General features: G+C 29.1%; 4 protein-coding genes across 8 annotated transcripts; 3 read left to right on the top strand and 1 right to left on the bottom strand.

Moving 5' to 3' along the window:
- Positions 1 to 198: 198 nt before the first annotated feature.
- On the top strand, positions 199 to 2,452 carry LOC101512227 (thiamine thiazole synthase, chloroplastic-like). Its single transcript, XM_004504285.4, has 3 exons — positions 199 to 663; positions 1,582 to 2,070; positions 2,155 to 2,452. Exons 1-3 carry the CDS (start codon positions 259 to 261, stop codon positions 2,308 to 2,310), a joined length of 1,050 nt encoding a protein of 349 aa, XP_004504342.1. The 5' UTR covers positions 199 to 258; the 3' UTR covers positions 2,311 to 2,452.
- Positions 2,453 to 4,202: 1,750 nt separating this feature from the next.
- Positions 4,203 to 5,488, top strand: LOC101511900 (non-specific lipid transfer protein GPI-anchored 6-like). Its single transcript, XM_004504284.4, has 3 exons — positions 4,203 to 4,669; positions 4,770 to 4,865; positions 5,222 to 5,488. Exons 1-3 carry the CDS (start codon positions 4,321 to 4,323, stop codon positions 5,359 to 5,361), a joined length of 585 nt encoding a protein of 194 aa, XP_004504341.1. The 5' UTR covers positions 4,203 to 4,320; the 3' UTR covers positions 5,362 to 5,488.
- A 3,786-nt stretch (positions 5,489 to 9,274) lies between these two features.
- Positions 9,275 to 13,103, top strand: LOC101511359 (protein EIN6 ENHANCER). Of its 2 annotated transcripts, none has more exons than XM_004504282.4 (4): positions 9,275 to 9,578; positions 10,368 to 10,550; positions 11,239 to 11,306; positions 12,716 to 13,103. In XM_004504282.4, the coding sequence occupies exons 2-4, from the start codon at positions 10,376 to 10,378 to the stop codon at positions 12,845 to 12,847; spliced, it is 375 nt and encodes a 124-aa protein (XP_004504339.1). In that variant the 5' UTR covers positions 9,275 to 9,578; positions 10,368 to 10,375; the 3' UTR covers positions 12,848 to 13,103. The 2 variants fall into 2 exon arrangements, with proteins under 2 accessions (XP_004504339.1, XP_073226046.1); XM_073369945.1 differs by lacking the exon at positions 9,275 to 9,578 and adding an exon at positions 10,096 to 10,291.
- Positions 13,104 to 16,502: 3,399 nt separating this feature from the next.
- On the bottom strand, positions 16,503 to 20,623 carry LOC101510824 (mediator of RNA polymerase II transcription subunit 10b-like). 4 transcript variants are annotated; one of them, XM_027335323.2, is made up of 7 exons: positions 20,466 to 20,623; positions 19,459 to 19,690; positions 19,288 to 19,368; positions 19,078 to 19,180; positions 18,876 to 18,965; positions 18,429 to 18,500; positions 16,503 to 16,750 (listed from the first exon to the last, which is right to left on the bottom strand). In XM_027335323.2, the coding sequence occupies exons 2-7, from the start codon at positions 19,671 to 19,673 to the stop codon at positions 16,679 to 16,681; spliced, it is 633 nt and encodes a 210-aa protein (XP_027191124.1). In that variant the 5' UTR covers positions 19,674 to 19,690; positions 20,466 to 20,623; the 3' UTR covers positions 16,503 to 16,678. The 4 variants fall into 4 exon arrangements, with proteins under 4 accessions (XP_027191124.1, XP_004504338.1, XP_073225504.1 ...); XM_073369403.1 differs by lacking the exon at positions 16,503 to 16,750 and adding an exon at positions 16,962 to 17,542; XM_004504281.4 differs by lacking the exon at positions 18,429 to 18,500.
- Between the last annotated feature and the right edge of the window lie 1,883 nt (positions 20,624 to 22,506).

Genomic DNA, 22,506 nt, shown 5'->3' with positions numbered 1-22,506 from the left:
TGCTGACGTAAAAAAATAAAATAAAAAGTCAGTTATTAATAAAAAGTCAGTTATTAATAATACAATACAAACTTTCTTTTTCTTCTTACAACACTAAAACTTATTTTAGTTTTATATTAAAATGAAAAGTAACATAAATTTTAAAATAATTTTAGGAACTCACCAACTACTCCTCCCCCAATAAATATCGCATTCCCATCTCTCAAAATTACAAAAGTCGAACAGTGTTAGTTGCTTCACAGAATAAACCAACATAACATGGCTTCCGTTTCCACCATCACCTCCTCTTTCCTCTACACCAATACCTCAACCCCTTCTTCCAAATCCCTCTCTTTCAACACAACCCTTAACCTCGGTGTTCAAAGAAAATTCTCTGTTTCCGCATCAGTAGCAGCAGCTAATTCACCACCACCCTATGACCTTAATTCTTTCAAATTCGATCCAATTAAGGAGTCGATTGTGTCACGTGAGATGACACGCAGGTACATGACAGACATGGTGACACACGCTGACACCGATGTTGTCATCGTAGGTGCTGGTTCTGCTGGTCTTACATGTGCTTATGAACTTAGCAAGAATCCAAATGTTAATATTGCAATCATTGAACAATCTGTTAGTCCCGGTGGTGGTGCTTGGCTCGGTGGCCAACTCTTCTCTGCAATGGTATATATGTATATATATACTTCTCTTCTTTTTTTTACTCTCATTTAATAATTTTAATTAATTAATTTAATTTGTATGAATTCTTTTTATAAAACTTAACTGAATCATTCTTGTATAACGTTGAATTGGTTAGATCCACTGAACCGAACATTATTTTTCTGTAAAATATTTGTCTTTCAATGTACCTTGCTTATTTTCATTAAATGGAGATTTGGAAATGATTCAGATTATTTTATACAAAATTATTTTATTAAAAACTAATGACTTCAACTTATAGGATTTTTTCCAAAAAAGTAATAGGAAACTTGATATATATTATAAATATTTTTAGTTTGTTTTACTCAATAACTTTTTGTAGTTATGTGGCACAATAAATCATTTTATTAGAATGAGTATCGTATAGTACATGAGAAAGAATGTTGAATTTTTTTTTTTTGACGAAGAAGAAAACAAATATAAATTAACTACTTTTAATGTTACAATATGTAAAATATTATTTTAAGACTATTTTATTTAGAATATTTTTTATTTGAAAATCTTAAACAAATGGATGGATATTAAGACCCATTGTTACAGTTTTTTTTTTCTTTTTTTGAAGAATTCATTTATTTTAAACAAAATAACTACTTTTGAAAGTTTTAGTACGACTGTTACAATTTTTTTTAAAAGTGAAAAATCTGAAGACAAAAAATCTACAAATTAATTAAATAAAAAATTGTATTTAGTAGCTTCTCAAAACACATTCTCGTTTTTTTTTCGAATTTCTAAAAAATAATCTATAGATTATTGAGTATCAAAATAAAATTATTTTAATACGTAAAAATGGACGCACTAAACTTGTGAATCCACAGCAATTAGTACTAGGATGTAGAAATAAAGCAATAATGATTTGTGAATGAATGAATGTGTGTGATGCAGGTTGTGCGGAAGCCAGCACATCTATTCTTGAACGAACTTGGAATTGATTATGATGAAAAGGACAACTATGTTGTGATCAAGCATGCAGCTCTCTTCACTTCCACCATCATGAGCAAGCTTCTAGCAAGGCCAAATGTGAAGCTTTTCAATGCTGTTGCTGCTGAAGATTTGATTGTGAAGAATGGAAGAGTTGGTGGTGTTGTCACTAATTGGGCTTTGGTTTCTATGAACCATGACACTCAATCTTGCATGGACCCAAATGTTATGGAGGCTAAAGTTGTTGTTAGTTCTTGTGGCCATGATGGTCCTTTTGGAGCCACCGGAGTTAAGAGGCTCAAGAGTATCGGCTTGATCGATACCGTCCCTGGAATGAAGGCTCTCGACATGAACACCGCTGAGGATGCTATTGTTAGGCTTACTAGGGAGGTTGTCCCTGGAATGATTGTTACTGGTATGGAGGTTGCTGAGATTGATGGTGCTCCAAGAATGGTACATTTTTACTACCTTTTTGTCTTCTACATTTTTATTTTATATATGGCAAAGTAATAATATTTATTTTGATGTTCTGGTCAGGGTCCAACATTTGGAGCAATGATGATATCAGGGCAGAAAGCAGCCCATCTGGCCTTGAAATCACTAGGACTTCCTAATGCTGTGGATTATGCAACAAACATCCACCCTGAGCTTGTCCTAGCTGCTGCTGATTCTGATGAAACTGCAGATGCTTAATTGATCAATGTTACCATTAACTATGTTATCGTAGTTAATAGTATCAAAAATTTGTTGTTGGTAGTTTAGTTATGTTCGGCTGGTTGATGGACTCTAGATGAGGTTATGATAATAACGTGACATGAATAAATGGTTGCAAGCACTTAGAAGTGTCTATGAACAAATTTTTCACTCTTGATGAATTAGAGAGAGGAAAGTTGTCTCTTGAGTAAATCTTATCCATTTCAATGCGATCTTAGAATTTTTATGATTTGGATCCGAAAAAGAGAATTTGTGATTTGAAGATGAAGAAATTAGGGTTGAAGATGAAAGTTGTTGAGTTTTTATTAAAAAAACATAGGATTGAAGATGAAGATTATTGAGTTTTTATTATTTAATTGGTTTATTAATTAATTAATTTGTTCTAAATTTTTAATTAAATAATTAAATGAGTTAATAAAATGAATTTTAAATATTAAATATTGTCCACTCAACAATAATTAAACAGTCACCATGTGCCACTTTATTAAAAATTAGCCATGTCATCATTTTTTTACTAAAAAAGATTTATAAATGATTTTTTTAAAACTTAGAATTTGAAAGGGTATAACTCAAAAAAAAAATATATAGAGACTAAAATCAAAATGAAACATATTTATAAAGATGAAAAACATATTTAAACCTTACAAATATAATGTGATTATCTATTTTTTTTATTCTAGTGATTTAGTTAAGAATATACTATATATACCAGAAATAGTTATATTTATGTTAATTGACTAAAAGATATGTTTTTCAACAATTATCAACAATTAAAGGTAGAAATGTGTTAGGTTATCCCGAATTAGACTTTACAAAGTTTAAGTTTGGTTGTCAAAAATATTCAAAGCCTAAGTCTGTCATGTGGCATGTGCCATGTCGTAGGCTTAAATATTTTTAAGATTGAGTATGACCTTGATGGAAATAAGGTATAGTCTGTTAGACTACTTCAAAACCTATTTCATTTTAATATTTTTGAATAACTAATCAAATATATTTTTAAATAGACAAAAAATTAATATATCAATGAAATTAAGTTCTATTTTGATATTTCACATGACATTTTAAAGAATCTGACTTTATATCATATCATACTTCAATTTTGTTTTATAATAATACATTTAAATGTGTCAAAAACTAAAGAACGTTAATATACTTAAATTACTAAAAGTTCAATATCTAATACATATATCAAAATTTACTATATTAATTATAGTAGTAATAAAAAATATTATTTATATTTATTTAAATAGGTCTGTGTGGTAGACCCAAAGGCTTTTATGTAATTTGTAGTCTATTTTTTTAACTAAACCGACTTTTTTAGAAGTTTTAAAAATAAACAAAATTTCTGATTTGGCCTAGACCTAACGTAGGTTAGATTGTAGACCTTTGTTAGTCGATTTGGTTTATTCTCACCTCTATTAACAATCATCATCCCTAACTCTATAATCGATGTTGCATACTTAAAAAAAATTCTTTTAACTTTTTGTTTCAATGAAAATGAGATCCTAATAATCTAAAGTTCAATTGAAAGTTAAGTAAATTTGACTATAATTCATCTCATAAAAGATCCTTATGCCACTATAAATTTATGAAAATACCACACATAGACCACTACTTATTTTATGTATCCACTTTCATCTATTTTTATGCAATTTCTCTCTTTCTACTAACTAAAAAAGTTAGTAATTTAAAAAAAGAACAATTAATGTTCATTTAATGGGTAAAAGATTTACATAAGTTAGAAAAATATATTGAAAAAAAAGAGAGAAAAATAAGAACTTATCCGGACAACTTTTATTCAGTTCCATCCCTTAACCATACCGGGAAAATAAATAAATGAATTAAATAGTAACATTCAATTTAATAAAGTCACGTCTCATAATCAATAAAGAGAACTAAAAACGAGCGGTGTTGGTGTTACCATATTCCATCACACTCACACCTATCTCTTTAATTTCTCTCACTTTTTTTAGAAACTCTTTCATCATCATGGGTTCCAAAAGTGTAACAACAAATCCATCACTCTTCTTTTCTACCTTGATTTTCCTGGTCCTTATGTTTGGTCTTGCATACTCAGATGTGAACCAAGACAAAGCTGAATGCACCGACAAACTCCTTATTTTGGCTAATTGTCTACCTTTTGTAACTGGTCAAGCAAAATCACCAAATATAGATTGTTGCACTGGCGTCAAAGATGTTATTAATAATAGTAAGAGATGTTTATGTATCCTTATTAAAGACCATGATGACCCAAATCTTGGTTTGAAGATAAATGTCACTCTTGCCCTCCAGTTACCAAATGATTGTAAAACACCTACTAATATAACTAAATGTGTTGGTAAGTCGATATTTATATTTTTAATATATCATCTTTTGTTAATTACTCTTATGCTTATATGCTATTGAGTTTAGAGTTTCATATTAATTTTTTTTTCCAGGTATTTTGCATTTGCCACCTAAATCTCCTGAGGCTAAGATATTTGAGGACATCCAAAATTCCATGGAAAAAAATAGTTCCACTGCAGTTCCTCCGGGTAATATTTTTTTTAATTAATTTAGAAAATAAATAATCAAACAATAAAATTATTAGTTAGCATAATGGTTATTTTGCACTCTAATTGTTACAAAAAAATATGTATTTGAGAAAAATACAAAAAATATTTTATCTCTAAAATCTCGAATATCGTTTAAAATAATAATAGACTAAACTAAAATATTTATAAAATTAATTTTAAAATTATTATTTTGACCGACTGAGATTTTGAAAAACTAAATTGGTATTTTTTTATTTTTTTTATATGTACCCTTGTTTGTATTTGATCCCATGTCTTGTTTTTGTAATTTTGTTTAGTTTTATTTTTTTTATACTGAATTTGAAAATTCATTGCAGCTAGTAATTCCACTGGAAAAGGAACAAGCACAAGAGGTCAAGAGAAGAATGGTGGAGGATGGCGAAAGAGATGGCTGATGGCAGAGGTGCTCTGTTGGATTTCAGCATCTCTTTTAATTTCTTCTGTCTTCATTGTTTGAATTGTAATCAATTTAGTGCATGTTAATTTTATAATATTAAAGTATTTAGTTAAAAAATATATAAGGAGACACTTATAAATTAGTTTTTAATATCACTTTCATTAATAAAAAGTTTCTCTTTTTTTTATTTTTGTTTTAAAAATATTTTGAATTGTGATTAAAAGGCCAACATTTTTTAGTAAAAAAAAAACAACGTTTAATATTTAATAAGAGGATTTAATATAGGATATTGCTATTTTGACTATGTCTATTTATTTTTTAAGTTTCTTATATACTGCTATGTATTAGTGAATGTTATTATTCCTATTCCTAGCCAATGTATAGAGTGGCGAAGGATCTTCTAAAAAATATCGAAAATAGCTGAGAGTAGTGTTTTTTTTAGAGTTTCACACAATTTATACATAATAGACAAGTTGCAAAAGATAGAATTTCAATTCTCACAAGTTTTACAATTTTCAGAAGTCACACCATTTTCACAAGTCATACAATTTTCATAAGTCACACAATTCACACAAGTTTTTTGAATTTCACACAATTCAATCAAATAAAATATATCAATTTTACGGTTGTTATCTTTGTCGAAAATTTTTTTCTTAAAAAATTGTATCAATTTTCTTATATTTAAACATAATGCATAGTGTCACTCCTAAAAAAATACACATAATTAAAATAATTTATAATTAAAAAAATAGTATAACACTATATCATATCATATGTAAAAGTTTATTTATTAATAGTTAGTAATTGTGTTGCTATATAGTATTATAATTTATTCAAAATTAATTTATTTATTTTGAAATTTTACTAGTATAAACTTAAAGGGAGAACGAATTGAAGAATTGAAGAAAGATACGAGATAAAAGAGATAGAAAGGTAAATAAAAAAATGTGGCCTCAGGTTTCAAAAGATCCACAATTGTAATATCTATAACTTTAGATACTGGTCTCTTTCCTTTAACTAGGTACCATCACTCGCTTCTATTAAATTTTTTAACTAACTAATCAACATATACATAAAATTAGGCGATGCTGTGGCGTCAGTCTGATCTCAAAAATCCGTCTGAAAAATCCGATGCAGTTGTAATATTTATAATTTAGATACAAGATGATGCATTGTCTCTTTCTTTAATTAGGGACCATCACTCGTTTCTATTAAATTTTTCAACTAACTAATCGATCCATTCAAGGCACCCATTAGTTGACGTCAAGGTCGTATGATTGTTACACAGCTTTGTGCCAGTAATTACAACCTTTTATTTATATCTCGTCTCATCGATATATTAATTTTGACATTAAATTTTAGTTTTAATTATAATTTTGATTTATATATATTTTTATTAATTTTTAGAAAATAATTAATACTCTCGTATATTATAACATAGACATTAATTTTACAAATCAAAAATATATAATTACTAAAATTATAATTAAATCTAGATTTTATTCGAATTAAAAAAATTATCATAGCAGTATATGGTAGCAAATATTAATTAAGTAGGAAAAAATTTATCAGTCAACAAATCAACAAATGTATATAGAAATGACAATATAACACGCATGGATACAGATTTGATGTAGTGCTTGCCTCCGTCCAACAAGTAATATTGATCTAATTTTTAAAATTTTATATATGTAGCAAGACATAGGATGAATTATTAAACAACTATTTGGTCATATCACTACTTTAAAAAAAAATTATATATGATAGAAGAGACAAAATCCGCTAGCACCCTAAACGTATGACCAGGAATTTTCAAATTTCACATGAAGCAGTCAATATAATATATACAATGATGACTAGGAGTTTTCAAATTTCACATGAAGTAATCAATATAGGTCAGTTCAATAGACAAGATTTCATTGTATTTGATGAGAACTTGGATATCTCACTATTTATCTAAAAAATTTGTTGATCGTTGCATATAAGTGCTTTTGAAAGTATTTGTTCAAAAAGTTTAAAGCAGATGTCTCGAATTCAATCTCATAAACTAACTTACTGATTAATTCATTATAATTGAAGAAACTACTTTCTACAAACATAGCTAGCTAACAATCAAAGTATGGCTCCAACAATCTAAAAATTATTGTTTTGCACATATAATGGAAATATTATTCATTGTGCGTGTCAAACCAGTGTTGCAATCAAGTATATAGCATGACCTATGTTTCAAATTAAGACACAACACAAGATTGTTGATTGAATCAGTTTTCATCTGATATTAATAGTATATATATATATATATATATATTTATTGACAAAACACAACTGTTGTTTAATCATAATTAGAAAATAATACTACGTAGAAATTATTATAATACATAGATTTCTTTTAAGTTTTCGATAATCTTTTGTACATCTATATTCTCAAATACAAATACAAATTTAAAATATTTCAAACTATTGTGAATTTTAATGAAACTAGAACTAGTATAAATTTAAAATGTTTTAATAAACAGGCTTAATTAAGAGCTAACTATAGCAAGCTAACAAGGAAGGGTATATAGCTAACTATATTTGTATCCTCTAATTCTTCTACGAGGACATTTATCATCTGATTCTTTCACGCAACATTTATCCTCTAATTCTTTCTCTTGACATGTATCCTCTTAGTCTCCCACGAGAACACTTATCCTCTGATTCTTCCATGTAACACATATCTTCTTATTCTTCTACGGGACGTGTATCCTCTGATTCTTCCTTTGGACACGTATCCATTGATTTCTTCATCTAACCATGTTGCCTCTGGTCCATGCATCCTCTTACCACGCTGCCTCTAATCTATTTACTCCACAATGCGTTGTCTCTAGTTCCAGGTTCAAATTAAAGACTTGGGAATTAATTATCACTAATTTAGTATATTGCTAAGTTGTTTATACTTTTTTAGAATAAAGACATTGCATATAAAACATCTCAAGTTCATTACATTCTCATTAATCAGATCATGCATGGTCTTATATCACAGTGAGAAAGTTCATATTGTTCCAAACATGGTTTAACAGGTAAAGGAGAACAATCAGGACACTGTTGATTCAATTATTTTGGTGGCCTATTTTGAGATAATTGGGCGACTTTTCTTTGTTTACAAAAAAAAAAAATTCGAGATCATGCATAGTTTTCTTTCAGAATCATTATAAAAGAATGATTTCAGTTAAGTTTTATAAAATAAAAAAATAAAAATTAAAGTAGAGAGCTTCAACTTGAGGTGCATCAAAATTTCATGTTTTTAAGTCTATGTATGAAAGAAATATTTTCAAAACTCTCATGCCATTAATTTCAGAGCTCACTAAGATTCTATATCTTACAATTTTTCTTTTATTTATTAGCATTGAGAGGAACATGAGATACAAATTTAATATCACATGATAAGTTCTAGACTTCTTGAAATTTGAATGTGATGTTTTTATTTTATGATGTAATCAGACACTTATAGTTCATTTTCAGATGTAATATTTTATGAATTTGTCAAATTCATTGATATTAGGTTTATTATTAATTTTATTTTCTTTTATTAATATTAAAATATACAACTAAAAAGTAGAGTATTTTTCTTATGAAGAGTGTTAGAATTTCATGTAGTACAAACACTTTTTTTTTTAATTTTAAACTTTTTCACCTAAGAACATTTCCTATGCTATGGTCTATGGAAGCGTGAAGATAAAAAAAAAATATCAATTATATGTATGACTACAAGATACTCACATTTTGAGGAAAAGAAAAAGCAAGATACTTGTGAAAAATATAATCTTTTTAATATAATTGAATTAAGAAAATTAAATTCATACAAATTACAATTAAAATAAAAAATTGTGTTGAATTACAGTAAATATATTCCACACACGACAAAACACCAAGTAAAACCCACCAGCAGCTTTTCTTTTACTATCTTCTTTCTACTCATTTTTCTATTATCAAAAATCAGTTAAATTTTAGTATTTCTTTCTTCTATATTTTTATTTATCCAAACCAATAAAATTTCTTCCCAACTTCTATCCTGTTTCTCTTCGATCTTTCTAACTTTAAAAAAATCAATTCACTAAGATCAGGTACATTTCTTTCTTGTGAAGTTGTGAATTTTCCTCCGAAAAAAATTGGGGAGTAAGTGATAAATTAGAAAACCTAAAGTCCTTTCTCCGTCACACTTCAATCTACACCCTTAAACCTACCCCTCCGCCGTTCACGTCCGGCACTGCCACATCCTTCACCTTTTGCACGAACAGGTTTGTCCATTGAACCTTCTGCTTCGCGATTTTGTTTCTTCTGTCTATGTAGTCTTCGTTCTGTGGCTCCCTTCACTTTTTTCTTTTTCTGTTAATTTGTTTATCTCAATTTATTTTATCGAGTGAGATTGTGATTTGACAAAAGAGACTGTGCAATTGTGCATTCAACCCGGTTTATAATTCATGTTGAATTAAGTATGTGACCCTGCTGTGTTCTTATGCTTATCAATTTTACCATTCATCCTGCTGAGTTCAGTGTTACTCCTATGCATGTTAATTTTTATTTAATTTCTTATTGTGTTGTGTTATTATTTGTTTATCCCTTTCAAATGTTTTATTTATCGGTTTTTAAAACATTTGTCTCATTTCCGTACTTTATGTAGGAAAAATTAAGAATAAAGCTTCTATTTATGTAAGTTTTATGGATAGATGTGTTTAACAATTAATTTTTCATTTTTAAGAGATCAATGTAAAAAGTGGGGAACGTGGTATTTTTTTAATGTATTTAAATATACGAGAGGTGTGTGTAGGAAATTTGGGAGCTGTAGGTAGAACCTCCCATCGGGGTGTAGTTATGGGACACCGAGTAAAAGGGATATGGGGCATTTGAGGCGACAAGCATCAGCACCTGCGAACGCCGATTAGGAAAAGTCACATTACACAGACGCTGTTTTGCTTTTTGAAACTAATAATGAATTTTGGTTCAATTGATGGTATGAGTTGTTGTTATACTATATAATATACATTATTAATGTGTTTGTAACAGAAACAATTTGGTTTTTTGTGAAGGTAAGAAGATGGAGGCAGAGATAATGGAGGCAGAGCTAGTGTTACCAAACTATCTCAGTTTTAAGAGAATTCAAATGTATGACAAATACCCTAAAGGTCAATCCAGAGGCAGGCACTGGAAGCATCTTAAGCAGATTATTCAGGCTGAAAATTACCAGAATTACCCTCCCGATGAACCCAATTGTGAGTTAAGAATTTTAATTGTGGAATTTGTGTTTCTTTGGAATTTTAACTGGAATCAACATTGGTGGGTTGTTTGGAAACAATTGTGTCGTTGTTTCACTGTAGGCGGAATGTTTTCTTATTGCTGGCACCCTGTGTTACAGGATCCTTTTTTACTTTTTAGAGGGAAAGAAAAGAAAAATTACTTTTTTTTTTTTTTTTTTTTTTTTTTCTGAACATTAATTGAAAGAGATAAAGTTGGAGATATTTGTGACCAAGATAAGGAGGTTAACTGTGGGGAATTTGGTGTTGGAGTATGGATTTTCAAGTGCACATCTTCACCTTACATTTGTTGTGTGTTCAGATTGTTTTTATGGTTTCTCTGGTTCTTTGTATCTCCAATACGCAGGTTGCAGAGAGATTTTGGCCAGCTTTACTGCGCTCTTAGGCTTCTTTACTTTCTTAGTTTTGTTATTTGTATTTTCTCTTTTGGTGGATTTGTTCTCCTCTTCCTTTAATTGTATTTTTTTCCCTCTAATAATATATTTTCTTTCATTTGAAATGTATATAGCAACAATTGAAAGAAGTTTAATTGTTTAGCCTCAATATTGGAGACTCGTATGTGCCAGTTTTTGTTGTTGTTACGACTTACATGTGTCTGCCTTCAATGTTAAAGAATCTTATTTGGTTTTGTTGGATTGTCTTGCAGATGTGAATATTGAGTCACCCCCTTCTATGCGTCCTTGCAAGAGAATTTGCGATATTACAGGCTATGAAGTAAGTAATGTTCTTTATTATTCTTGTTTGGTGGTGTTTACTTGCAAGAGGAAGTGCTTTTCATTTGTGGAAGAAGTTTTCAAAATCTATATGTAAAAGGCTATTCTCGCATATTTTTATTTTACAGAAATTATGAAACTGATTATATTCTATGAATCTATTGTATCTTTTTTCTTATCACCAGTTATTCTTTAACATCATATTGAATCTGTTGATAGCATTAGAAATTGAAACTTAAATAATCATATATATCTTGCTTTTTTGCTAACATTCAAATCTTGTGATTTTATCTTCTAATTATTTGTGGTGATAAAAAAAATCTTCTACTTGCATTGAAAATTTTGCTAGCTACATCTTCTCAGAGAACTATTTATTTCATCTTAGGATGCCCAGTAGGGTGCTCAATCTACTGTTCCTTAGCATTCATTGCTTTTTTCCCGCATAATCCTTGTATATTTTTCTCATCTTCATGCCCAGAATTGAGTACAATACCCACCTCAAGATTTCAAATGAACAACAGGAAATAATGAGATTAAATTGAATGTCTGTAATATTTACTTTAATGTCCATGGCACTTTTATCTTCTGCAGTTGCATCTCACTTCCCAGTATATTAGCCATTACATAATTAATTCACTGTTGAGCAGGGTATTCTTTTCGCCGGATGAAATTCCTTAATGATCTACTGTCTTACTATCGGTCACTTAGTTTTTTCCACTCACATCTCCCCAACATTGTTTAATTGTCTGAGTGTGTTTTAGTTTATGTTTATTTTCCTATAACCTTATATTTATCTTTCTTGCATAAGCAACTGCTTGATTTGGGTATTCTTAGACTTGGGAAAGTACAGGGTAAGTTAAGACACGATTCATTGTATATATCTTGTCAATATTTAGGAACTGAATGTTTTCAGCTTGACCTAATTTAAAAGTATTAGTTTGGTTGAGATTTAGCATCTTAGTTGATAAATATCTGAAATTAAGAATCATTATGGTTGGACAAGGTGGATAGTGTGAAGTATTTGTATACTGCATTGTTTATCTACTCTTTGTAATCCTCTTTTTCCATAGAATGCTGCAAATGAATTGTACAAAAAATACTAGATTAATTTAGGATCATGTTAATAACCTGAATAGTATCACACTGATTGAACTTGATTTCTTTGTAATTGTTGAACTTCACACTGTTTTTTAGATGCCATTTAGGTTCTTTTAAGCACCTTGTTATGCAGGCTTGACTTAAATATATACCTTTAACATTTTCAGTTGAATTGACTCTATGCTAAAGCAATAGACAACTAAAACTTGTTTAATTAATTATTTAAATAATTAAGAATAATGTTGATGGTGATGATTATACCATGGAATAAGCATTTGTACTAGAGAATTAATTAATCAGTTTACCCTGCAGGCACCTTACTATGATCCTAAAACTAATCTCCGGTATGCAAATACTGATGTTTTCAAGATGATCAGATCGCTTCCTAATGAGCATGTGCAAAGATACCTAGCTATGAGGAATGCGGCAATTGTTCTTAAGTAATTATGCATTTCCCCTGACTTCTTGAAACTTATTCTTATTTCTTAATGTTTTTTTTATCAGATCCTAATCATGGATCTTTCTAGTATAAATTTTACTCCGTAATTTTGGAACTAATTCCATAAAAAAATTACTCAATCAACACATGTTAATGTATTTAATATTTATATGTAGAGTTTAATAGTATTGTATTGTCTGCGTACAACTATTTTACACCGACATTAATGTATTTAATATTTATATGTAGAGTTTAATAGTATTGTATTGTCTGCGTACAACTATTTTACACCGACATTCAATAAAACTTTATGATTGTGTCACACAACACTAATTTGTCACCGCAATGTAAATATAATCATTCAAAAGTTAGTGTAAAATTAATTTAATTGACGGTGTATCTTCTACTTTTTATTATTTGTAAGTTGTTTGATACTCCAATTTTATCTTTCTTAATTTTTAAAGGGTCTCATTTTTAAATTTGCTTTAGGGTCATTTTAATAAGTGGTATATCATGGACTGGTATTTAAAAATTATCGAAAATTTTTAACGACACTAGATAATATTCTTTTGAAATAATAGTTTGTGATTCTCTTATCTTTATAAATAAAATAAAATTGTGATCTTATTTATGTTGATTCAATACGTGATATATATATATATATATATATATATATATATATATATAATCCGGTATTATTTAAGTAATTATTTCAATAAATAAATAAAAATTACCGTTATGATTTACTTTTAAGAGACGACATCTATAATGGTTGAAATTTTAAACATTTTTTAAAACTAGTCTATGGTAGACTATGATACAAATTAGAATTTGTTTTTAAGTCTAAGTGTTCAATTTTTAAGAGGAGAAAAAGTGTTACTTCTGATTTTTTACAGAAATTATGCATAGTAACGTAGAGTCAATCACTCTCTTTATAATGAAATATAAGTAAAAATATTAATTGAAAGATTGATATATTTTATTAAAAATTTAGTTTAGATAAATCAATTTTTCAACTATTATATTTGTTTATATTTTATTCCAAAAGAGTAACAATTTTTTTCCTAACTAAATACAATCTTCTCCCTTGATTGTTTCTTTTGGTATCATTTGCAAAGTTTAAAGGCAGAATAATGAGCATCCGAAGTGAAGTAGTTAGACATGTAGAACAAGAGGCGTTATGAGACACCATAATACCACATGGATAGGAGGGATTGCTGATGAGAACATTTCCAAATCAATGCATATGTAGCCTTCACGTCAGCACCAATGCACAAATCAATTCTAAGTATATTAGACACGTCATTATTTAATTAATACCTTCTGATTATCCATAAAATATAAATATTGGATGATAAGAGTTGAGAACAAATATTTGAAGGACCTAGCAAAAGAGAACTAACTCTTCCCTTTGTGAACTGCTCTCCAAGAACCTACTTGATTGGAAATGATTTGGTATTCTCATCTTTGATTGATTAATGTTGTTTCCTATTCATTCATGATGGAATGTGTGTGATTGTTTTCGTTGCTTTCTTTTAGAAAAAGTTAGTTGAGAGAGTTTTGGTTGTGGGAAGGTTGGTTGGCATTGAATGCTAAAGAGGAATTGAATTATTGGAGGAGAACTCACTCGAACTTATAAATTGGATAATACTTCATACATTTAAAAATATATCACTTTTAATTAAGATTGAGATAAACGGTCGGCTCGGTTGGATTTGGATCTATACTCTCAATCAGACTCAATCCGTAGATTCGTTATTAAAGTCTAATTTTGATCATTGATGTATACGGTTTAATTGATTTACGAGTGGTTTAATTGATTTACGAGTGAACGGTTTGGCAAATTTTTGTCTGATTTTTATGGGTTATGTCAATAGCTTTTTCTTGACCTTTGTTTAGAATGAGATAAAAATAAATTTAAGCATCACCCACAGTAAACATAAAAGATAAAAACTTTTTTAAATACTATCAAGAAAAATAATACAGATCTAACTTATAAAATTATACATATGGCTTATAATTTATTAAAGAAAATAAAAATAAAAAGAGGATAGAGAAAAAATCATTCTACATTAACTTAATGTTAGATCTGGTTGTAGAATATTCGTCACCACCACCGGTCCACCACCCTCAAATTGAATTTTTCATTTTGATTAATGTGAGCGAGACTTTTGCATTCTTGTGGTGGTCTTTTATTTACCAAAACATTGAAATGAATACTAATGAGAGAAATAGTGAAAACATGTTTTATTACTTCTTTAGATATAAACTATTAGTAACTTGTAAATTGATGTGTTAAAAAAAATTACTAAAGTGTTGTCTCGACTGCCACACCCATCTTACCGTAAAGTTGTAGTCACAAGTCGATATATAGTACCCCTTTAATGTGAAACGTGCGCTCTGCACATACTAGAGTATTAGGCTCAGTTTTAAGAAATTATAGCTAGTACAAATTATGTCTATTATTTTTTATTATAAATATTTTTCAGTCGATTTTAAATAGAGATAGATTGAGTTTTATGGATCGAACCTGACCATTTCTAATTGTTAGTACTCGATTTATGTATATTTTTTACTAGAACACTGTTTAAACTCACTCGCTACATCAAATTATCCTTCAAGTTTTACGGATCTCGGATTGGTATGGATCTTTTGTCCACCCTTACCTCTATCCCTAATTATTGACACCAAAAAAAGATATTATCCCTTAATATATATATATTCAATTTAGTAAATGTATTTATTATTCCTTTTCAAACATTACTCTAATTAATACTACTAATTTGTTTTGAAATATAAAAAATTATTATTGAATATGTCAATACGTAAAAGACATTTTAATCATTTTTCTATACAAAATAAGTATGTTATTACACTACCAACTTTTTTTAATAACGGTGAAATTTATAATAACAATTTATATTTAGAGACAGAGGTAAAAAGTAATAATTGATCGAAGAAAATAGATTTATATGGTTCAAAATTTAAACTGAATACATCTATTTTATATAAATTATGTTTTGCTTATATTTTTTGTTCGAGTAGTAATTTAGTATGATTATGTGAAAAAACATGAAAATATCTCAATTGATTTGTTTTAAGCCACGAAAATGAACTTCCTTTGTTTTCACATTATTTTTGTTTACTTTTTTTTGTCAAATCACATAATAAAGTGCAAATAAATGGTTGAATTGAATCGGATAACTTAGTATCCCTTAGCTCATCAACCAATAACACATCTATTGATCAGGAGAAAAAATGTCAGAATGATATATTTGGTGCTAGAGTTTCTTGGCATGCAATGCAACATTAATGTGAACAAATCGATGGGAGATAATAGTAAAATATGTTTGAATTTTCTTAGAGATTCAGAGAAAATTCAAAAAAACATCAAATGAGACATGTTGTAGACTTGGATTGGTGAGTTACAATCTAGAAAAAATTAGAGAACAGAGAACCAGTTGGATCAATTTGACTCGAGTGATTTAATATTCAATTTCACATTTAGCTAATTGCCTTAATTAATATTGTCTTATGGGACAAATAATGATACAGTTGTCAAACATTGTTGTCATATCTTCTTGTCTTAAGAAACACTAAAATATAATACGATTATCATATCTAGCCTCTTATAATGTGCACCAAAAGAGCCCGAGAAGATAATTTATAATAATGACATTCCATTGATTAAAAGTAATCAAAAATATCAGAGCTACAAGAATAAGTAAGCATTGTTGCAATACACTATACAAACAAATGTAAAATTAAAGCCGAGAGAGATATAGATCAAGAGTTCTACATACAACTAACAAAAGAAAAGCAAAGGCATGTATAACTCAATGCTCTGATTTAACCCTCACGTCTCCATTTGGCAATACACTTTGGGCCTGCGCCAATCGTTTCAACTCCTACAGAGATGCAATAAAACCAAAATTTGTGTTAATGAAAATAAAAAAAACATTATAAGGCCTTACAATTGACCCAATGCTTCAATTTGGTCAGAATTTCCTTCCTTTTTGTTTGATTTGCAAAAAAATAAAAGACCGGCCAATACAAATTATTTTGTTTTGTTTGATTTAAAAACTTGTCACAATATAAAACAGTATGAGATGAGACATAGGACAGAAATCAACCTATTAGTTGCTCACTAAAGAAACAACAGCTTGTTGGCTTATGTACAATACACAACAATTAAAAAGTAAAAAATAATCCCTTCTTTCCTTTCCAAACTCACTTTCTCTCGCCTACCCCTTCAACCTAACCAAAACTCTTCAATACACCATCTCAACTCCAAATTCATGTGCAAGTGCAACATCCCCAAAATCATCATAAAAAAAATGAAAATTTCATGTCGGTGATAACACTGAAATGCAAATAAGCAAAGAATGGATCCAACCCCAGAGGCGTGCTAGTAATATTCTCAGCCCCCAACCAGACGCTATTTAGTACAAAGTGTCATCAAATATAGGTTATATGCTATAGCACTGTGGTGTAGAGGAATTAGAACAAAACTATTTTCTGCGATCCAAAATTGACAACGCTGTGTAAACCACATAATAGCTACATCATCTTTTTTTTCTTATTTTCTTTCTCAGTATCTTGCAAGTTATATCTTTTTCTTCTCCCTGGATTGATGTTTCTTGCTTGCTTCCATTATCAGTCAATGAAAGAAGAGTAGAAGGGAAGCAGAAATACAAAGCCTGGTTTCTATTTGCATATCAGATCTCAAGGTGATGCAGGAGTATATGTAGAAAGAAACTCATCAATTGCAATAAGTAACAAAGAAGGCAGTGAAGGAAATAAATGGAGATATTGCTAGTATGGCTACCATACGAGTCATCAATCACTTCCACAGTGAAAAAAGAACGCAGAAAGCAAAGGATGTCAAAGTCATAGAACATATTTAGGATTGGAAACAAGAACCATCAGACCCTACATCATACACAATTTATTAAGAAATTTATATAAGGGATCTAATCTAACAAGTGAGAGCATGACATGTGCAAAGAACTAATGTTGGCTATACAATACAACCCATACATGGATCCATTCATGTAAGAGATTTGAATGGTAAAAATTAGCCCTTCTCACACTCTGCACACACACACGAATAAGGCATAACCAAATAAAGATATGAAGCCAAAACCATCATAGGACAAAAAAGGAGATTTAAGTCTAGGAACACCAAGGAAAAAAAATGAATGACAAAAACAGAGGAAGTAGAAGTAGAACCACGAAGGTTTCAGTTAGGGTAAAAGATTACAGTAGAAAATACTCTTCGAGTTTGCAACGTAAAAGTTATGGGCTAGGTGAATTCCTACTATGATCTTGAATGTGTTTCATCACCGATTGCAAAACTTGTCTAAGAGCAGGAATCAGGGATTCAGGATTGTAAAATTAAGAGAAATAGGTAAATTTGAGTTCATGGGGTGGGGGTATGAATTTTCATAACCATGGTGGAAAGTGTATTTAAGTGCACAATCCTGTCATGTCATGATGGACATCCATTATTACAGTGGCAACAAGTGAACTGAATGCCTAAATAGACTGAATACTTAATTCAATACAAAGGTATGCTTAATTTACCTCTAGCTCTCCACTTTGAATTAGTCCAAAACAAAAACTCTCCACTTTGAAGGTGAACACAACAACCGATGGCTACAACAAACATTTAAAAACAAAGGTTTTGAGTTCACGTAGGAAATCTTCAGGCGTGAGTTGTTGACTACAAATTCTAGTGGGAAAATTTCCTATGATGCAATGGGGATCCCCAATCAATGGTAAAGAAGTTGATGTGCTAAGAAACTAAAAAGTGCAAGAAAAAGAACTTGTGCTTAAATTGTGATGAAAAAATGCAACAGTGAGTTAGATCAGAGCCCCCCTCCCCCTTCTCCTTCCCCTAGGTGAAGCAGACATATAATTGTTCAAAGCTATATATATATAAATGAAAAATTGGGAACAGCCAATGATGTAGGAAGGTTATTCAATAGTTATGGATACATTGAAATAAAAGACCAAATAAGTAACACTTACAGCAGCGGAAGCAGCACGACTCTCTCTAAAACTTTCAACCTCATCAGGGAAGTTCTGCTCCAATTCCTCCAAAAGATGCTTGCGAAAATTCTGCCCCAAACAGAAATGTTAAGTTAGACTAGAGCAGCTCTTAAATGGGAAAACCACATAATGTGAACAAAATGAGCAACTTATTGAATAAAAATCAAGAATTAGAATCAACCTTTAAAGCATCGGTTTTTCCTTTGGTGATCTGATTCTTTGCAATACAGTTGTTTATAATATCCCTGGTAAATTCATCTGGATTCTTCCCATCATCAATTAAACTAAAACCAGAAATAAGTCAACAATTAAATTCAAGTTTCAAAACATATTATGTCGTATAAAGAAAAACATAGAATCAACGAAGCAAATAAAAAGGTAAAAGACTCACTTTACAACCTCCATAGGAACCTGAATGTTGCACTTTTCTGCCAATTTAACCATGTTATCAAGCTCCGCAACAAGACCATTGCTGGAAAATTCAAGTAAAATGTTATCAATTTGGGACATAGACAAAAAGTAAAACAGAAAAAATGCATAATAAGGGATTGCGTAGAAATACATGCGTTGGAGGAGTGGCATTTGAAAGGCAGCGTTGAAGGTAGACACTGTAAGGTAAAGCTGGTGGATAAGGCCCAAGGTTTTCTGAATGGAATTGCTGACCTGATTCAGGTTTTGCATAGAATCATTAGCTCCTGCTGCAGAAGCTGTTGTGTCGTTTGTTTGAGAGATCAGTGTTCCATTTCCCCCCACAGCTGGATTTTGTGAGGAATCCATTTGTGTTTCTCTATAAACTGAAATGTTTTTGAACACATTCAATTCAACATGCAAAAAAACTAACAAAAGCAAAAGAAAGAGAGTAAGTATAATGCATTGAGCCCAGAGACTACCGAGCAAATTTCTTCAAAGTAATTTATATGGTGCTAATGCACAAATTTAAATATAATGAAATTGCAAAATATTCTTCCTACATGTATATCCAACCATTGGCAATAGGTATTATCATGACCACCCAAAAGAGACTCAAAACGAGCCAAAATAAATTAGAGAGTCGAATCGTGTCCAACAAAGGGTGACGACGACTACGGAATTACGGTCTGTTTGTTAGTATAGAAAAACAAAAACTTCCCAAAAATGTTGTTTTCAAGTTTTTTTTCAATAGCTAAAAAAAGTAGTTTTTGAATAGCTATAAATATTTGAGCATCAAAGCTTCCTTTGTTTTCTTTTAATTCCTTTTTCAAGAGTCTCTTCTTTTCTATGGAAGCACATAGGGATCTTTGATCATTCTACAAATAACGTTGTTTGCTATTAAATGGAAAACCTAACTAGTAGTATATTTCAGTTAGGACATCGGGAAAAAGGGATATAAACAAATTTCTCATGATTTGAATAACTAGATCCTAATTATTAATAAATATATTTGGGGAAAGAACACAGTAGCAACCGAGTTATCTACATGAACAAACTATTGCATAATGATTAACAAATAGTTAATCACGCTTTTTAATCGTGAATAGCGGTGCCGAAAATCGCACAATATCGCGTTGGTACAAGAGAGGGAAGGAAAACCTGGAAAACAGATTCTGGAGGGCGATTAACTACTCTCCGGGCAGTTGAGGTCAGTAAGAGTCAATATTGTTTATATGATTCAAACGGCAAATCGGCAGCGCTTTCTGTTGTTTTGATGAGAGCTGCTGTGAGAGACACCGTGAGTGAGGGGGAGAGACTCAGATTAAGAGACGAGATGTCTTGGATTGAGATTTGAGATTTTAAAATATTTTTTAGTTATAAAAAAAACTTATAGTATTGAATCAAGATTTCTAAAGATAAAAAATCTTAATTGTTGTAGTATTAAATTATGATTTTTTTTAAAGATACGCTAAATTTAACTATACTCAATTGAGATTTTTAATAAATTATTTTTTAATATTTAAATTTCAAAAATAAATCTGTTTTAGTGGATCATATTTTGTTAGATATTTTAATTTAAAAATATAAATAAAACAATTTCGACAAAATATTTGAGATTATTTTTACAACTCCAGAAGATTCTTTTCTGCCGTTACTACCAATTACTTGTCTCTCATTGTTCAATGCTAGGTTTTTTCTTTCTTTTATGTTTTTTTTCTTCATCATTTTCAGTTTCAATATGACAAGTTGCTTCATGTTTTATTTTTCATTAGTTATTAATTTTTTTTCAATGGTATTACTGAAAATTGTGCCTATATATATATTCATTGAATATATTCTTGTTTTTGTTTATATAACTGTACGATTTGTTTCTATTCATCTATTGCTTGAATATTATTATTATTATTTAATAAACAAGCATAATTTGTATTGGTATGTCTAATATATTATAATTTTTTACACAAAAAACATTGTTTCAATACATTTTCATACTCAGCATTGTCAATTCAGAATGACAATAACATAATATATGAATTTATTGTTTAAATCCAAAAATAGGAAAATAAACTTACACATTTTTAAAGTATTAATATAATTTCGGTGCAAATTTTTTTTAACAGAAAAATGTTATTTACGAACATAAAATTATTATTTATTTGATATTAAAAAATTTAAAAATTAGATTGATTTTTCTTATCTAAATCTTAGAATTTATTTATTATTTTTTCAATCACTCTTGTAATTTTGAATTTTATTTTTAAAAAATTATTTGAATCTTAAAAATTCATAAATTACTTTAAAATCTTAAAAATCTGGAACATAATCCATTAAAATTCAAATTTAAAAGTTAAAAAAATCTTAAAGATTAATACATTTTTACAAAGTCTTTTAAATTTTTTAAAATCAATCTTTTAAAAAATTTAAGATTCTTTTTGTCAAATTAGTCTCTTAAAATTCTAATACAATATCGATGAAAAAAAATAAAATCAAATATATTTAATAATTTAATGATTATGGACAATATAAAGACTCTTAGTACATATAAATTAAATAGTTGTAATAATTAGAACCTTTAGCTATTTATATATGTCTATTACTATTTAATTATAATAATTATTTATCTTTGACTCAATTATAATAACTATTTGGCACGTTGTTCTTCTTTCACGGTTTTAATTTGCTCACTTTGACTACTAATAACACTTCTACAAAAACTATCAATGTTTCAAGAAAAGATTTACTTAGATTTTGAGTCTAAATAAAAGACCTATAATCCTCTTTGAGGTTTCATCATCATTGTCTATTGGTCATGTAGACGACAAGAACTCCCTTTTAGAAGTTTTTTTATCTTTCACTTCAATACTTCTGAGATTGATATGGACACTCGACATGAATAATAATTGATTTAAATAAATACCTAGCATTAAATAGTGGTGGTGAAGATCATACCTGCACCATAGATAGATTATATAACATATTTGTTTTTTATTACTTTGAGATATGACATACTATATCTTCTTTATTAATTTATAAATTTAATAAAATTTTAAAACAAAGTAAGTTTAAAGCCCCTATGTTTATTAAAATTTAAAACACCCTAAGTTTAATTAAATTTAAATATATTATTTATAAATAATTAATAAAAGTTATATAATATTATTAACTTAATTATTTTTATTATTTATAATAATATTTTGTA

Source organism: Cicer arietinum, chromosome 6, assembly GCF_000331145.2.
Source record: "Cicer arietinum cultivar CDC Frontier isolate Library 1 chromosome 6, Cicar.CDCFrontier_v2.0, whole genome shotgun sequence".
Lineage (NCBI taxonomy): Eukaryota > Viridiplantae > Streptophyta > Magnoliopsida > Fabales > Fabaceae > Cicer > Cicer arietinum.
This window is presented reverse-complemented; position numbering and strand designations above follow the sequence as displayed.

Bases quoted from the DNA above. Each gene is read 5' to 3' on its own strand.
- LOC101511359 (XM_073369945.1), top strand. From the start codon at position 10,270: ATGAATTTTGGTTCAATTGATG. The intron at 10,551-11,238 runs GTGAGTTAAGAA...ATTGTCTTGCAG, and splicing joins CCCTCCCGATGAACCCAATT to ATGTGAATATTGAGTCACCC. The intron at 11,307-12,715 runs GTAAGTAATGTT...TTTACCCTGCAG, and splicing joins GCGATATTACAGGCTATGAA to GCACCTTACTATGATCCTAA.
- LOC101511900 (XM_004504284.4), top strand. From the start codon at position 4,321: ATGGGTTCCAAAAGTGTAACAACAAATCCATCACTCTTCTTTTCTACC. The intron at 4,670-4,769 runs GTAAGTCGATAT...TTTTTTTTCCAG, and splicing joins TAATATAACTAAATGTGTTG to GTATTTTGCATTTGCCACCT. The intron at 4,866-5,221 runs GTAATATTTTTT...AATTCATTGCAG, and splicing joins TTCCACTGCAGTTCCTCCGG to CTAGTAATTCCACTGGAAAA.
- LOC101510824 (XM_073369403.1), bottom strand. From the start codon at position 19,673: ATGGATTCCTCACAAAATCCAGCTGTGGGGGGAAATGGAACACTGATC. The intron at 19,369-19,458 runs GTATTTCTACGC...TGAATTTTCCAG, and splicing joins ATGCCACTCCTCCAACGCAT to CAATGGTCTTGTTGCGGAGC. The intron at 18,501-18,875 runs GTAAGTGTTACT...TGTTTGTTGTAG, and splicing joins GTCGTGCTGCTTCCGCTGCT to CCATCGGTTGTTGTGTTCAC.
- LOC101512227 (XM_004504285.4), top strand. From the start codon at position 259: ATGGCTTCCGTTTCCACCATCACCTCCTCTTTCCTCTACACCAATACC. The intron at 664-1,581 runs GTATATATGTAT...TGTGTGATGCAG, and splicing joins GCCAACTCTTCTCTGCAATG to GTTGTGCGGAAGCCAGCACA. The intron at 2,071-2,154 runs GTACATTTTTAC...TGTTCTGGTCAG, and splicing joins TTGATGGTGCTCCAAGAATG to GGTCCAACATTTGGAGCAAT.